The sequence below is a fragment of the Schistocerca serialis genome, chromosome 4, assembly GCF_023864345.2.
Source record: "Schistocerca serialis cubense isolate TAMUIC-IGC-003099 chromosome 4, iqSchSeri2.2, whole genome shotgun sequence".
Taxonomy (NCBI): domain Eukaryota; kingdom Metazoa; phylum Arthropoda; class Insecta; order Orthoptera; family Acrididae; genus Schistocerca; species Schistocerca serialis.
Genome location: NC_064641.1, coordinates 823,233,606 through 823,250,471, shown reverse-complemented (window position 1 = coordinate 823,250,471; position 16,866 = coordinate 823,233,606). Strand labels below are relative to the sequence as shown.

The following is a 16,866-nucleotide window of genomic DNA, read 5'->3' as shown; positions in this document are numbered from 1 at the left end:
GTAGTGTTGTAAAGACACCTCACCAAATAACGACGTTGCAGTGCTCGCTACCCGATGTGTCCGTCAGTCCCTTAGCTTTTCCTTATGGCCATAGCTGTGCAAAATTTTCAAGAATGAACCCGTACAGCAGGCATGATATGTTAGACAGCACAACGAGCTGTACAGGTGTGTGTGTGTGTGTGTGTGTGTGTGTGTGTGTGTGTGTGAGGGGGGGGGGGGGTTAGCTTATGAAAGGATTTATCCAAAAGCTAGTGAAGTTCTCATTCTTTTTTGTGTTCCTGTTGATGAGTGAGTTATCTTCTTTTTAATAAATTTAATATAATGGAAGGAAACATTCCACGTGGGAAAAATTATATTAAAAACAAAGATGAGGTGACTTACCGAACAAAAGCGCTGGCAGGTCGATAGACACACAAACAAACACAAACATACACACAAAATTCAAGCTTTCGCAACAAACTGTTGCCTCATCAGGAAAGAGGGAAGGAGAGGGGAAGACGAAAGGAAGTGGGTTTTAAGGGAGAGGGTAAGGAGTCATTCCAATCCCGGGAGCGGAAAGACTTACCTTAGGGGGAAAAAAGGACAGGTATACACTCGCACACACGCACATATCCATCCACACATACAGACACAAGCAGACATCACTGCTTGTGTCTGTATGTGTGGATGGATATGTGCGTGTGTGCGAGTGTATACCTGTCCTTTTTTCCCCCTAAGGTAAGTCTTTCCGCTCCCGGGATTGGAATGACTCCTTACCCTCTCCCTTAAAACCCACTTCCTTTCGTCTTCCCCTCTCCTTCCCTCTTTCCTGATGAGGCAACAGTTTGTTGCGAAAGCTTGAATTTTGTGTGTATGTTTGTGTTTGTTTGTGTGTCTATCGACCTGCCAGCGCTTTTGTTCGGTAAGTCACCTCTATATAATTTTAATAAATTTAGTTTTTTTTCCATTGACTGTGTATTCTCTCAGGCCTCTAGGTACCATAGCTTTAGATCCCCCTAGTAGTTTTGCGATGGTTGTAATGTCATGTATATATGCATGCAGTGATTGTGTGTGCCCCAACAATTTTACCCTCATGAGAAGTATGTAGAGTCAAACATGAAGGTGGATCAACACATCTTACTGCTGAAGCTGTTTACCGACTGGCATTACCCCTCAAACATAGTCCAGAAACATTCCTGGGCCATGTCCACAGGCGTCCCTAACCCTCTTACGTTGCCTATGAACCAGTGGCATATGAGGAACCCATATCGTCATGGACTGGAGTAACTTAACCACTTCTTTCACCAGAATGAAGTGACGAACATCCTACCCACAATACTTCCCGTCCCTCCCAAAGCTGTATTCTGCAGTCTGCCCAATGTACGTAACCTCCCGGTCCCTGCTTGCGCAGAACTTACTTCCACCCTCTTGCCACATGTGTCACATCCCTGTGGAAGATGCAGTTGCGAGACCTGTCTGTGCACTAACCCTCCACATCCCTCTTTAATTCTGTCACAGGCTTTGCTTATCAGCAGCAGTGCCACCTGTGAAAGCAGTCGTGTCACATCTAGTTATGCTCTAACTTCTATACAGCGTTTTTTGTGGAATGGCCACCAACTAAAATTAATCCTTGTGAAATCAAAATTAAACATATTAAAATAACAATGCAGTAAAAAGTATGATGTGTGTCAACTTTACCATAACTGAATTACAAAGTGCACCTAAATTGGCATTACTTGTGATTATGCCATTCAGTCGTGTGACACCAAAAGATCCTGAATGTGACTTTCAAATATCCCACTTCAAAGAAAGCAGGAAGTGATCAATAAGGTATTGCAACCATTGTCTGTGAAGAAAACACTTTCATTAGTGACCCATCATGTAGTTCTCTGACAGCACTTTGGACACTTTCAGGAAATTTTAAGGTATGGTTTTATTTTGATTGCACTGTGGGACTTTTAGGGAGTTGGTAATGTCCTATTTTTATTCTGAAGTTCCTTACACTTTTACCTGCTGTCTTGGACATCTCATATCTCTCCACAACTGACATTCACATAACACAGTGGTCGGGTTACAGGTATCAAAGCCTTTTTACATGAAGTTATATTATCCATATTTTCATATTTTGCTAGCTGTAATTTTAGGCAATATTGGCTTTGATTCACAGACCCTGCAGGTAAATTAGTGTAGACAGATAGAGGTAATAACAGTCCCTGAGCTGTCTTGTCCTAGTTTATGTGACTGTTGATGCCACAATGTTATCAGTGTGTGAACCAATTAGTAAATTAACTTTCACCCAAGCAGTGTCAGCTAGCCTTCAATTACTTTTCTGCCAGGAATTTTCCTTCATCTATTGCTGTTACAGATTCTTCATTTTTCTCCGTGTGACAAAAATCAGTTTGTGGGAGGGGGAGGGGGGACTATTCATGTGACTCATTTAGCTCATTGAGGTTGTCATTATGTTTCGAATGGGGACTCACTGCGATCTTTTCTGAATCGTGTACCAAATGTATTCACATATTAAACATAACAAATACTTTTAATGTTTAGGCATCTTCAGCTCTGTGTCCATAACCATGTACACCTGTAATCATCAGATCATCTCTGCTAACTGCTTCAAGACAACAGCAGTTAGCATAGATAATTTGTTGGGTTACAGATTTGTTAGATATGATTTTGGATAAAGTAAATATCCATCCATTGTTGCAATCAAGTCTGTAAGGAACAAATCTCAATCTCTAGTTATACCATAGAGTGAGCTTTAGGAAACTAGCAGTAGGCCTACATCGGCTCTTTTACTTCCTTTCTGTCTCAGTGGAGTTCCCTGCCATCTCATTAGAGGTTATGTTTGCATTTATACTATGCATTGTTGCCTTGTATCCTTTGTTGCACTGATCATTTTTTACTGGACATTAATGTGAATACAGAAAAAATATTTGATAGTTTTATTTACAGCTATATACTGTACTTATGGTCTGTGGAACATAGAACAGTTCCACAAGCAGCAGCAAATTAGTGCTATGTAGAATGATTATGTCCTCATTTACACTATAAAATTAAGGCAGATAGTAGGGAAACATGTGACATTGTTGTCAATACCTTATATGAAAATTACCTTAAGCAGCTTATCAGAGAACTGACTTATCAAGCCAACATATTAGATTTCCTGGTCACTTACAGGCCCAAACATTTTGACTCAGCTTAGAACAGGGAATCAGTGATCGTAAGCCTGTTGTAGCATCAGTTGAATACAACTGTAACTAGGAATATAAAGAAAGGTAGAAAGATATTCCTGCTTAGCTGAGCAACAAGAAACTGGTTTCGTATTACCTGATCAGTCAGGTTGAAAATTTATCTCCAGCACTGACAATATTGAACATCAGTGGACAATGTTCAAGAGTTGTACAATACGCTTTACACAGGTATGTGTCAAGGAAACTTGTGAAGATTGGGAAAGACATGCTGTGATTCAACAGTCATGTTAGAAAGCTGCTACAGTACCAAAAAGAGGTTCAGTGCAAACTTAAATGCAGCCAAAACCTCAGTGATCATAAGTCTGTTCCAGCATAACTTGAATAGTAAATAGGAACCTAAAGAAAGACAGCCAAAACTCAAAAAAACTATAATTAGTGTAATGAGAGCCATACATGAAGCTTTAAGAGTTCAAAAGTAAAATTCTGTGTTCTGAATTGACTGGAAATACTAAGTTTTGTCTTATGTTGAAACAGTAAATGGATTGTGGATTGAAGCTTTCGGTCCAGACTATCTGTGACCAAAATGGCATCGAAATGGAGGATGACACAGTTGTTGTTGTTGTGGTCTTCAGTCCTGAGACTGGTTTGATGCAGCTCTCCATGCTACTCTATCCTGTGCAAGCTTCTTCATCTCCCAGTACCTACTGCAACCTACATCCTTCTGAATCTGCTTAGTGTATTCATCTCTTGGCCTCCCTCTACGATTTTTACCCTCCACGGTGCCCTCCAATGCTAAATTTGTGATCCCTCGATGCCTCAAAACAGGTCCTACCAACCAATCCCTTCTTCTAGTCAAGTTGTGCCACAAACTTCTCTTCTCCCCAATCCTATTCAATACCTCCTCATTAGTTACGCGATCTACCCACCTTATCTTCAGCATTCTTCTGTAGCACCACATTTCGAAAGCTTCTATTCTCTTCTTGTCCAAACTAGTTATCGTCCATGTTTCACTTCCATACATGGCTACACTCCATAAAAATACTTTCAGAAACGACTTCCTGACACTTAAATCAATACTCGATGTTAACAAATTTCTCTTCTTGAGAAACGCTTTCCTTGCCATTGCCAGTCTACATTTTATATCCTCTCTACTTCGACCATCATCGGTTATTTTACTCCCTAAATAGCAAAACTCCTTTACTACTTTAAGTGTCTCATTTCCTAATCTAATACCCTCAGCATCACCTGACTTAATTAGACTACATTCCATTATCCTCGTTTTGCTTTTGTTGATGTTCATCTTATATCCTCCTTTCAAGACACTGTCCATTCCGTTCAACTGCTCTTCCAAGTCCTTTGCTGTCTCTGACAGAATTACAATGTCATCGGCGAACCTCAAAGTTTTTACTTCTTCTCCATGAATTTTAATACCTACTCCGAATTTTAAGGCTACAACCCTGTCTCACTCCTTTCCCAACCACTGCTTCCCTTTCATGCCCCTCGACTCTTATAACTGCCATCTGGTTTCTGTACAAATTGTAAATAGCCTTTCGCTCCCTGTATTTTACCCCTGCCACCTTCAGAATTTGAAAGAGAGTATTCCAGTTAACATTGTCAAAAGCTTTCTCTAAGTCTACAAATGCTAGAAACGTAGGTTTGCCTTTTCTTAATCTTTCTTCTAAGATGAGTCGTAAGGTCAGTATTGCCTCACGTGTTCCAACATTTCTATGGAATCCAAACTGATCTTCCCCGAGGTCGGCTTCTACCAGTTTTTCCATTTTCTGTAAAGAATTCGCGTTAGTATTTTGCAGCTGTGACTTATTAAACTGATAGTTCGGTAATTTTCACATCTGTCAACACCTGCCGGCCGGAGTGGCCGTGCGGCTCTAGGCGCTACAGTCTGGAGCCGAGCGACCGCTACGGTCGCAGGTTCGAATCCTGCCTCGGACATGGCTGTGTGTGATGTCTTTAGGTTAGTTAGGTTTAATTAGTTCTAAGTTCTAGGCGACTGATGACCTCAGAAGTTAAGTCGCATAGTGCTCAGAGCCATTTTTTTGTCAACACCTGCTTTCTTTGGGATTGGAATTATTATATTCTTCTTGAAGTCTGAGGGTATTTCGCCTGTCTCATACATCGTTCTCACCAGATGGTAGAGTTTTGTTGTGACTGGCTCTCCCGAGGCCATCAGTAATTCTAATGGAATGTTGTCTACTCCCGGGGCCTTGTTTCGACTCAGGTCTTTCAGTGCTCTGTCAAACTCTTCACGCAGTATCTTAACTCCCATTTCGTCTTCATCTACATCCTCTTCCATTTCCATAATATTGTCCTCAAGTACATCGCCCTTGTATAAACCCTCTATATACTCCTTCTACCTTTCTGCCTTCCCTTCTTTGCTTAGAACTGGGTTGCCATCTGAGCTCTTGATATTCATACAAGTGGTTCTCTTCTCTCCAAAGGTCTCTTTAATTTTCCTGTAAGCAGTATCTATCTTACCCCTAGTGAGACAAGCCTCTACATCCATACATTTGTCCTCTAGCTATCCCTGCTTAGCCATTTTGTACTTCCTGTCAATATCATTTTTGAGACGTTTGTATTCCTTTTTGCCTGCTTCATTTACTGCATTTTTATATTTTCTCCTTTCATCAATTAAATTCAATATTTCTTCTGTTACCCAAGGATTTCTATTAGCCCGCGTCTTTTTACCTACTTGATCGTCTGCTGCCTTCACTACTTCATCCCTCAAAGCTACCCATTCTTCTTCTACTGTATTTCTTTCCCCCATTCCTGTCAATTGTTCCCTTATGCTCTCCCTGAAACTCTGTACAACCTCTGGTTCTTTTAGTTTATCCAGGTCCCATCTCCTTAAATTCCCACCTTTTTGCAGTTTCTTCGGTTTCAATCTGCACTTCATAACCAATAGATTGTGGTCAGAATCCACATCTGCCCCAGGAAATGTCTTACAATTTAAAACCTGGTTCCTAAATCTCTGTCTTACCATTATATAATCTATCTGATACCTTTTAGTATCTCCAGGATTCTTCCATGTATACAACCTTCTTTTATGATTCTTGAACCAAGTGTTAGCTATGATTAAGTTATGCTCTGTGCAAAATTCTACAAGGCGGCTTCCTCTCTCATTCCTTCCCCCCAATCCATATTCACCTACTATGTTTCCTTCTCTCCCTTTTCCTACTGACGAATTCCAGTCACCCATGACTATTAAATTTTCGTCTCCCTTCACTACCTGAATAATTTCTTTTATCTCGTCATACATTTCATCTATTTCTTCATCATCTGCAGAGCTAGTTGGCATATAAACTTGTACTACTGTAGTAGGCATGGGCTTTGTGTCTATCTTGGCCACAATAATGCGTTCACTACGCTGTTTGTAGTAGCTAACCCGCACTCCTATTTTTTTATTCATTATTAAACCTACTCCTGCATTACCCCTATTTGATTTTGTATTTATAACCCTGTAATCACCTGACCAAAAGTCTTGTTCCTCCTGCCACCGAACTTCACTAATTCCCACTATATCTAACTTTAACCTATCCATTTCCCTTTTTAAATTTTCTAACCTACCTGCCCGATTAAGGGATCTGACATTCCACGCTCCGATCCGTAGAATGCCAGTTTTCTTTCTCCTGATAATGACGTTCTCTTGAGTAGTCCCCGCCCGGAGATCTGAATGGGGGACTATTTTACCTCCGGAATATTTTACCCAAGAGGACGCCATCATCATTTAATCATACAGTAAAGCTGCATGTCCTCGGGAAAAATTACGGCTGTAGTTTCCCCTTGCTTTCAGCCGTTCGCAGTACCAGCACAGCAAGGCCGTTTTGGTAATGTTACAAGGCCAGATCAGTCAATCATCCAGACTGTTGCCCATGCAACTACTGAAAAGGCTGCTGCCCCTCTTCAGGAACCACATGTTTGTCTGGCCTCTCAACAGATACCCCTCCATTGTGGTTGCACCTACGGTATGGCCATCTGTATCGCTGAGGCACGCAAGCCTCCCCACCAACGGCAAGGTCCATGGTTCATGGGGGGCATGACACAGAAAAGACCAAAATACCAAACCCCATTTTCCAAAACTGTTTCACTAAGAAATATCGCTCTGTATTCCCTCCTTAAATCCTCGCACAAGCATCAAAACAACATATATTGAAATTTTTGTGTCATGGCCAAGGGAGCCATGCCAAATAATGTGCTCCAGGTAGCAAGAAATAAATGAACTTAACTCAAAGTGAATCCAAAAATCAGTCATTTGGGGTTGAATACCCACTACTAATTCCCGATCAATTGAAAGTCAGTGATGTTGCACTAGGAGACAGTGGAGGAGGTAGCAACGGCGAGTTGCACATAGATGGGCCACAGGTACGGCTGATGTTGGGTCAGTGTGGAGAACTCAAATGTAGTGCAGAATGACAGCTAGGAGATTTGGAGCAAAGGCATTGGCAGCTAGAACAACGATCTTGAACAAGACACAGAGTGAAGACTGGGGATGCGGCTCAGATCAAAGATGCCAGAGGCCAGTACAGTGAACTAGAACAGGATTTGGGGTGAGGACTTGGACACAGCTCTTAGTGCTTTATAACAGCTGCCAGAAGGATACTTCCGTGACGATCGGCAGACACTTGATCAGCAGAAGAGAGTCGGTGCCCGTGATTGCAGTTCTAATGGCAGCACCTCTACCAGTGAAGCAGGTTACGAAACTTCCCTACAGCTTAGGTCTTCATGGCAAACGAATCTGCTCCAGTCCTGAATCACTGAACCATTACACCAATAACCTAAAAACAGCTTTTGCATCCCGCAAATACCCTCCCGACCTGATACAGAAGCAAATAGCTAGAGCCACTTCCTCATCCCCTCAAACCCAGAACATCCCACAGAAGAACCCCAAAAGTGCCCCACTTGTGACAGGATACTTTCCGGGACTGGATCAGACTCTGAATGTGGCTCTCCAGCAGGAATATGACTTCCTCAAATCCTGCCCTGAAATGAGATCCATTCTTCATGAAATCCTCCCTACTCCACCAAGAGTGTCTTTCCGCCGTCCACCTAACCTTTGTAACCTCTTGGTTCATCCCAATGAAATCCCCAAACCACCTTCCCTACCCTCTGGCTCCTACCCTTGTGACTGCCCCCAGTGTAAGACCTGTCCCATGCACCCTCCAACCACCCCCTACTCCAGTCCTGTAACCTGGAAGGTGTACACGATCAAAGGCAGAACCATGTGTGAAAGCACCCACGCGATTTACCAACTGATATGCCTACTCTGTGAAGCGTTCTATGTGGGAATGACCAGCAACAAACTGTCCATTCACATGAACGGACACAGGCTGACAGTGGTTGTTGGTAATGAGGATCACCCTGTGGCTAAACATGCCTTGGTGCACGGCCAGCACATCTTGGCACAGTGTTACACCGTCCGGGTTATCTGGATACTTCCCACTGACACCAACCTATCAGAACTCTGGAGATGGGAACTTGCCCTTCAGTATATTCTCTCTTCCCGTTACCCACCAGGCCTCAACCTCCGCTAATTTCAAGTTGCCGCCGCTCGTACCTCACCTGTCATTCAACAACATCTTTGCCTCTGTACTTCCGCCTCGACTGACATCTCTGCCCAACCTCTTTGCATTTACATATGTCTGCCTGTGTGTGTATATATGCGGATGGATATATATATGTGTGTGTGTGTGTGTGTGTGTGTGTGTGTGTGTGTGTGTGTGCACGCGAGTGTATACCTGTCCTTTTTTCCCCCTAAGGTAAGTCTTTCCACTCCCTGGATTGGAATGACTCCTTACCCTCTCCCTTAAAACCCACATCCTTTCGTCTTTCCCTTTCCTTCCCTCTTTCATGATGAAGCAACCTTGGGTTGCGAAAGCTTGAAATTTGTGTGTGTGTGTGTTTTTTATTGTTTATATTGTCTCTATCAACAAACCAATGCTTTCGTTTGGTAAGTTACAGCTTCTTTGTTTTTAGATATATTTTTTCTATGTGGAATGTTTCCCTCTATTATATTGATATTTTAAAAAGTTTTTATTAAGTACAGGTATAAGTGATGTTATATTGTCCTTCATTCACCTTAATTCCGTTCGATCATTTTTTTTTTTTTTTTTTTTTTTTGAAAGCTTTCTACTTTACTAATTGGACCATACTGTGCTGTGTCTTGTTACTGTGTCGCCACAGTTGCAATCATTTACTGTTGTTATTGTTACATTACTTGTCACATTACTGTTCACTTCTGAGTCTGTTGTGATTACTTTTTAATTGGTAGTCCTACATCATTGGTAACAATGTTTTCAATTTTTGTTTCAGCCCAAGCCTAAGCATTTAATTTTTCCTGTGGTACTGAGAGTTTTATTTATTCCATTCTTTATGGTGTGCAAGTACGAACCTCAGAATAGAATTCGCCAGTTTCCAGTATTCATCCATAATGATTGGGTGTATTGGGTAGCAAGCATGCTGCTTGGTATTTCCAGTGGGCATCTCAGTGCACTTGCTATGATGTACTGCCCAAGGTAAGTATATGAACCACTTTTGCAACTTAACCCAAGTACCCTTTTTAGATGTTATGGTCATTTTAATACTTACGAGGGTTTCACATTAAGGGCTTAAGAGCTAATGACATAATGAAGTTCATTTTATTTCATGTGAGTGTCAAATTGTTAAAAGACAGAAAACAAAATAACCAAAGAGTAAGTTCTGAAGAAAGATAAAATTACCATTTGCACTGAACTAAAACATGCTAACAAGGCCAATAGGAACTTAGCAAAGGTGGAACTATATAACAGATGGTTTGGAAATAAATTTTCCCTGTTCTTTATGGTGCATTGATATTCACTGGAAAAATATTTTCACCACATAGACTTAAAATGTATTGTGTTTTGTCTTCTGATGTACGGGTCCAAGAAGAATAATGGAGCAAATAGGTAAACAGCAAAGTCTATGAATTATCTGAACATCTTAGTATTGAAAAAACCCCTACTTATGTTGTAGAAAATAATAATTCTCCTTAAATAATTCTCCATTCTAATGAATCATAGGTATTAACTGTTTCATAAATATCCAAATAACTACTAGAATCTAAAAGCAGATAAAGAGCAGCTATATAGCATAAATGAAAAATGCAGAACAGTAAGTTTTGAGAACAGTTACCTTTCTATATACTGATTATGATGACATTATCCAAAGTATGTTGTATTGTTTTAACAATTTAGTTGTGCTCAAGAACTCAGGACTATCTGCCATGTATATTTGTTTCTTTTTGGTACACACTTTCATAATTAGAGGGTAGTTTTGACAGTCCAAAATTGGACAGGTTTCAAAATTAGCACCCATTTTTTCATGGGCAGTGCTCATAATGACTAAGCAATTCAGACATGAGCCATCATCACAGCATCCATTCAGCTCGTACGTATCTCGGTTCAGGTGCTGGTCCAGTATAAAGTTTAAATCCACCAGGATGTATCAAACTGGTGAACATGCCATCAAAGAGTGAACATTTCATTTTGGAAAAAAAATCACGCAGCTGTGGCTAAGCCATTTCTCTGCAATATCCATTTCTCCAGGAGTGGTACTCCAAAAGGTATACAGGAGGGTGTATGTTAAATTTGGAAAGCAGGAGATTAGCAATGGCAGAACTGAGTCCGTGAGGCCAGTTTATTAGTTTTGTCTGGATAATTTGATCAGTAATGTATTCGTCCTGAAAGACAAGGTATAAGTTTGAGTTTCTGTCCAGTCCGTCCTTGCAGTTTTGTCACCAGTCGATGATTAAGATGTTACTGTGGAATCTGGATGGCATCAGAAATTGTACAGGGCAAACAAAGGTCTTAGTAGAGGTCAGGTCTGTCTGTATTTGTCTCTTAGAATCACATTTGATGCCTTCTGATGCCATTGTACTGTGGTTTTATTTTTGACAGAAAAGAGCAGTGAAAGGTCCAAGGTAAGAAGGGAAGTGCTCATCAGTTTATCATTCCTTTGTCACAGTACATATGTCTCACACACAAATGTTCAGCTTGCTTTAATTTTACAAAAGCTTTGTTCATTAATGTTCAGATTTTGGTTGCACAGTTTATCAGTCAGCTGACCCATCCTATTTAAAAACCTTGGATGTAGTATACCTTGAGGGCACTTACTTGGTCTGAAGGCCTCAGAGGATCTTACAGTAGTATTTACTGTAGGATCCAAGCAGGGGATAAGCTCAGCTGCTGTGTCATTTTCCTCAGCTGCGTTCCCATGGTCTCTCTCCCCTATGAATTTGGTCTGTTCAGAAAACCCTATGATTATCAGGGCTATAAAGTAGATAGCGTACAACCAGATTTTGAAATTCCTCATTTATTTGGGTTCTCTGAATGCTGCACAGAGCTTCCAGCACTTGTAACCAGCGTTTCTAGAATGCTCATTTTTCACTTCAAAAGCATAGGAAGTATGTGGAATTCTGCTGGGTGTTGGAAATTTGAGCTAATAAATCAATGGGCACCATACCCAAGGGAATGATTAGGTTACTCAGTGTGTTGTCTCTTTGTTGGCTGTAGTGCCATTATTTTAGTCTGCTACGCATGTATAAGACAAAGAGTTGTTGAAAACATTGGATAACAAACTGTGGCTGATAAAGCTAACTCTCTTAAGACAATAGACATATCCCATATACCTTTGTAGAGCTAGTTAGTGGGTATAGTTAACATGATTTAGCTGTATTTTCTGCATAATGTACTATCTTCAGTATTACTGTAGGATGCAATGAGGAAAATGGAGACCAGTCTGAGGAACTAGTCATTATATCAAATTTAGCTGGCCAGCAGGTGCAGAGTTTTCTATTAGTGCACTCCAGGCGTATATTTCCTGTTCTATTGTAGATGGGGATGAGAGAAGGAAGGAGCAGAAGATTTAGAGTTTTAATGTCCTATTGAAAATGATGTCACTAGATGTGAAGCTCAAACTTGCATTTGGGAAGGATAAGGAAGGAAGTTGGAAGAGCCCTTTTTAGAAGAAATGTCCCAACATTTGCCTTAAGCAGGTTCTTGGATAAACTAGTGGCCAAATTGGGTGAATGTCAGCCCATTGCCTTAACAACAGCACACTCTCTCTTATTTGGAGAGGGTCATTTGACAAAAGAAAGTGAGTGGAAAATAAATTATATGTAAAGCTGTCAAAACAAAGGTCAGATGTGTGGCAGTTTTTTTTAAAAGGCAGAAGACTAAAACCCTTTTTCTGAGTGAGTGAGAATGACTGGTTTTTACAGTGATATATTTTTTTTAGTATACTTTCTGAGAGAAGATATTTTTTCATTTTACCGACAACTGCATGTATTTATTTGTTATTAATTTAAATGATAATGGAAAGTCATTGGTGCAATATAAATCATTTAGGGAGTGAAGGTGATAACATACTGAATAGTTGAAGCATTGAGTCATCTGTATGAAGATAAACGAAACTGAATGTTGCTAGCTTTTGGACAAATTCTCCGTCATAGCTTTAGAGTACACATATGTATACCTGCGCAGCTACATTGTCCCAACTGACTACTTTGCACTGGCACTGCAGATCAACCCGTGTAATGTATTGTATTGGATGAGGTTGGGGGGGGGGGGGGGCGGTAAGAAAGAAGGCTGAAATGGGACTGAAACTCATAGGGAAGGGTAGCATACAGCTAGAGGGAAGAGGCAGCAGACACCCAGGATGAGAATATGCCACCAGTGAGACCTCTCTGGCAGAATTGTGAGTTGCACACAGTGTGGAATTATGCACAGTAAGGGAAGATAGAGGAAGGGAGGAGAGGAGGTCGAAGGATGTATTGAAAATTCCTTTCTTCGAAGAAGAGAAGCTGGTATTGGCAGGGAGAGGGGAAAATCAGATGATGGCACAAGTTGGGAAACAGCCATTGAAGTCAAGTAGTGTTCTGCCACAGGATCTGATACAGTTTGACAGTGGCTATTCATTCATGCGGACAGTTGATTAGGGTTCTTACCCACATATAAAGTTGTTATATAATTGCTTTCACAAGTGTTCCTGCCTCTGACAGGATAGGATATGCTTGTGATGTAACTGGAATGCGATGTGTGGGGTGGGTACATAGGACAGGGCTTGCATCTGGCTCTTTCGTGGAGATACGATCCATGTGGCAAGGGATTTGGATTAGATCAGGTTATTTCATAGGCTGTGTGGATAGCAGAATACCAGTTTTGGAGGTAAGGGAAGGATTGTGGGTAAAATGTTTCTCATTTCTGGGGCACGATGATATGTTGCCAAATCCCTGGTGAAGGATATGTTTAAATTGTGCCAATTTGTTGCTGGGAGAAAGAATCTGATTATCTGAGTACTTAAATGGATTGTGAGGTGGTGCCTTTTGTGCTGTGGAACATGTGCTGCTGTAGAGTACTGTTTGCTAACAGTGTAGATTGTCTGTTTACATTTGCCCTTAGTGGAAGTTTAGTTATTACCATGCCAATATAAGAAACATTAACAATGATTGCTAGTCATCTGATATACTTGTCTGATATGGCTATTTGGCAGGTGATGAAAGTGCTTTTACCACTGATGTGGTACACTCCGCTGCTTTTCTTTTTGCCTTCAGGGATGTCTCAACCATCTGCTTTCAGTAACGTATCTCTTTCGTGCTGTCAGTTTTGCATGATGTATGTTAGTCTGTGTACCCTTTCCATCTGCCTTTTGACAGGCTGCCGTCTGTTCCACACATAATTACTCAGATTTTCAAATCTCACCCATTGCCACATTTTCATTGTTTATTCTACTCCCTTTCCTGTTGTGGTTCTTGGTCGAGAGATTCTGAAGATTTTCCTAGTTAATTCCCAGTTGTGTTTTCTCCAACAAGGACAATACAGTTTATTGACCAACATATTGTGAGTGAGTCTCATACTATGCTCAGTACTGACTTCTGCTCTGTGTCTCAGTTAACTCACTGATACATTCTGGCAAGTGGTGCACTGCCTCTTGATCAGGTTAAATGGATGTCATCTTATTTGAATTTTTGTCTAATACAAAACTGATGTCTGAGAGTCAGATGTGTGTGAGAATGTGTGCCATCTTTGTGTTTGGCTGAAGTAAATGAAACCTCATATCTGTACTCATTCACAGCAGGCCCCAGCTTTGCATGTATATATCACCCTCGCTTTGTACATTCAAACGAGACAAAGGAAAGCCAGTAATTGTTTATATTTGTTATGAGATGAAATTTTCTAGCAAGTGGAAGGGCAACTTTGTTTTTGCATAGACAGTTGCAAATGCAAATTTTCTTTTTGCAAGTAAAATGGCAGTTTTGATAATTCTACATCGCTGCAGTGGCAGTACTGCTCCATTCCTGCACTGGCAGTGCTACTCCATTCCTGCATTTGGAGGCATGGGGCATAAGTGATTTAACAGAATTAAAATGGACTAAATATTTATGTAGGATTTGCACTTGTAACTTTTGTATGTGTGTCTGCTCTTCTTTGTTCACTATAACAGTAAGCCATTTCTAGTGGTTTTTGAGCCAAGGGCAGACTGAGGTCTGGTAAGTAAGAGCCAAGCAGGTGGTGGAGGAGGGGGGGGGGGGGGGGGGGTTGTAGCAGAAGCAGCATAGAAGCATAGGAATGCAGTTCCTTGGCAAAAATCCATTGATGGAGATTGCCATATAACAGTGTACATTGTTATGGAGCAGCATCCAAGTGCATGTAATGCCTGGTAACATGTGTGTTGTACTTCTGCTGAGTTTTTATAAGACTTTCTGATAAAAAGTGTAATTGCCTGTTTGTTCTGGAGGCACAAGTACTTTGTGCATGGTCCACCAGCTATAAAAAAGCAAACAAGCATTCATTTGATTTTGAATTTGGTCATTTTTAAGTTCTTGGAATGTGGATAGTTTGCAGTGTGCCACTCCTGACTTCAGCATTTTGTCTAGGGATCATATTTGGAGGTCCATCATTGGTTGCTTATGATAATGTGACTGGAAAATTTTGATTCCATTTGATGCCTGCCGAGATGATCAATACATTTGTTCTTCTGATTGCTCTTCTGTTCAGTTTTGCAGCTCTTTGGAACATTTTTTTCACAATTTTCCTAGTACAAATCTTTTCTTAATAATTCATGGTATCTTAACACATTCAAAATTAAGTTAATACTGATCATTCGTGCCACCAATCCATGATCTGACCCCACAAGACACTTCATTCTTTCCACATCGTCATTCATTGTAGACATTGGAGGTCTACCTGCAAAAGATTTACCTTCCATTCTTAGCCTACTGAAGAGGGTTTCTGCGATATTAGTACTTATGACCTAGATAGGGGATATCCTCCATTAGCTGTTTGTAACTTTGTGTAAGTAATATTTGCAGTTTGCATGAAGTTTTTGATGGTGCAGCATTAATCATACTTGTACACTTCACAACTACAGCTTCACTTCCGGTCCTCTCAACAATCGTTTAAGCTGGGGGGTGGGTCATCTAACATTAAATTAACTTTACAATCAGAAGAAATACCAAAGTCATCCTCTTTGAGGATAGTAAGGATCTTCTCGTCTCTGTACTTCTTTTTTCTAACATATTTTTTATTTCGCTGTGTATATGCCGCAGGACAACCAGGAAATCCGGGAAAAACTCAGGAATTTTTTCATCCAGCAGGAAACCGGGACAAACCCAGGAATTTTTTAGAATTCTGTGACTTTTTCATTGTTTTAGTTGTCAGATAAATTTTTGTAATGTTGACTGGTAAGAACTGATATGCTAACAAAGAATTTTACTTTAGCCCACTTCTGCAGAATAATACTGCAGCAATAAAACATAAACGAGGGAAAGAAAACAAAAATAAACTCAAGTTGCAAAGGAAATGCACCATTTCCAACAACAAAACACAGTGCACAAACAAGCATCTGCTCACACCAAAATGTGTCAAAGGCTTTAGGACGAAGACTATGCACTACTTCATAACAACAAACTGCTTCTGATGATCGTGATGCCACTTGAGCAGTTGCCAACGGGCTCATATGCATGCACAGTTGGGTCACGTATGAGCAGAACCTGCTCCCGCGTATGGCTACTGGAAATATGGCTGTTAGCTGTATCAGCAATAGCAAAAATGAGCACGCAGAAATAGCAACCAGCAGTCAGACACTAGCCAGAAAAATTCTTCTGGCGAGCAAAAGCAGCCAGATTCACGCATGCGCAGAGGAGTCTAAGTTGCAGTGGAGAGGATGGAAGTCTCCATGTGATCCATGTTTAGGTTTAGTGATTTTGCTTTTTCTTCATTGTTTACAACTCTCATGTCAAATGAAAACAAAACGATTTTCTGTGGACGAGAGCTAGCAAGCGAATTAAAATTTGTTCACATACTTATGGAAGGCTAAAATATGTTATTAGTTTTAGTTTCCTAGATTTATTTTATTTCCACATTTTTAACAGTCAATCATTAATTGCCTTGCAGAACACTGAAGTTATTTTTGTTGATTTGCTAAAGAAATTTTGCTTTTATTAATCTTTTCTGCAGAGGCAGTCAATTTATTTGAAACGAAGTGTGCCACTTCACAGTATTGGCTAGTGTCAACTGTTTGCCGAAATACAAGTGCCCATTTGTATTTCCTGGTACATATGGCATTATTCCATAATAAAGAACCAAACGTGAGATAATACAGTACTGCAGCCCAAAAACCATGCTGAAAAGCTTAATAGCAGGTTGGGTCCTACTTCTTTGTG

At 40.5% G+C, this 16,866-nt stretch overlaps 1 protein-coding gene across 2 annotated transcripts in view; it reads left to right on the top strand.

Moving 5' to 3' along the window:
• The window catches only part of LOC126473418 (equilibrative nucleoside transporter 1), a 98,684-nt gene that overhangs the window by 76,558 nt on the left and 5,260 nt on the right, over positions 1-16,866 (top strand). For both annotated transcript variants that reach the window (XM_050100446.1, XM_050100445.1), the window contains exon 10: positions 9,498-9,700. In XM_050100446.1, coding sequence (XP_049956403.1) covers positions 9,498-9,700 — 203 coding nt within the window. The remainder of the gene's footprint in view (positions 1-9,497; positions 9,701-16,866) is intronic.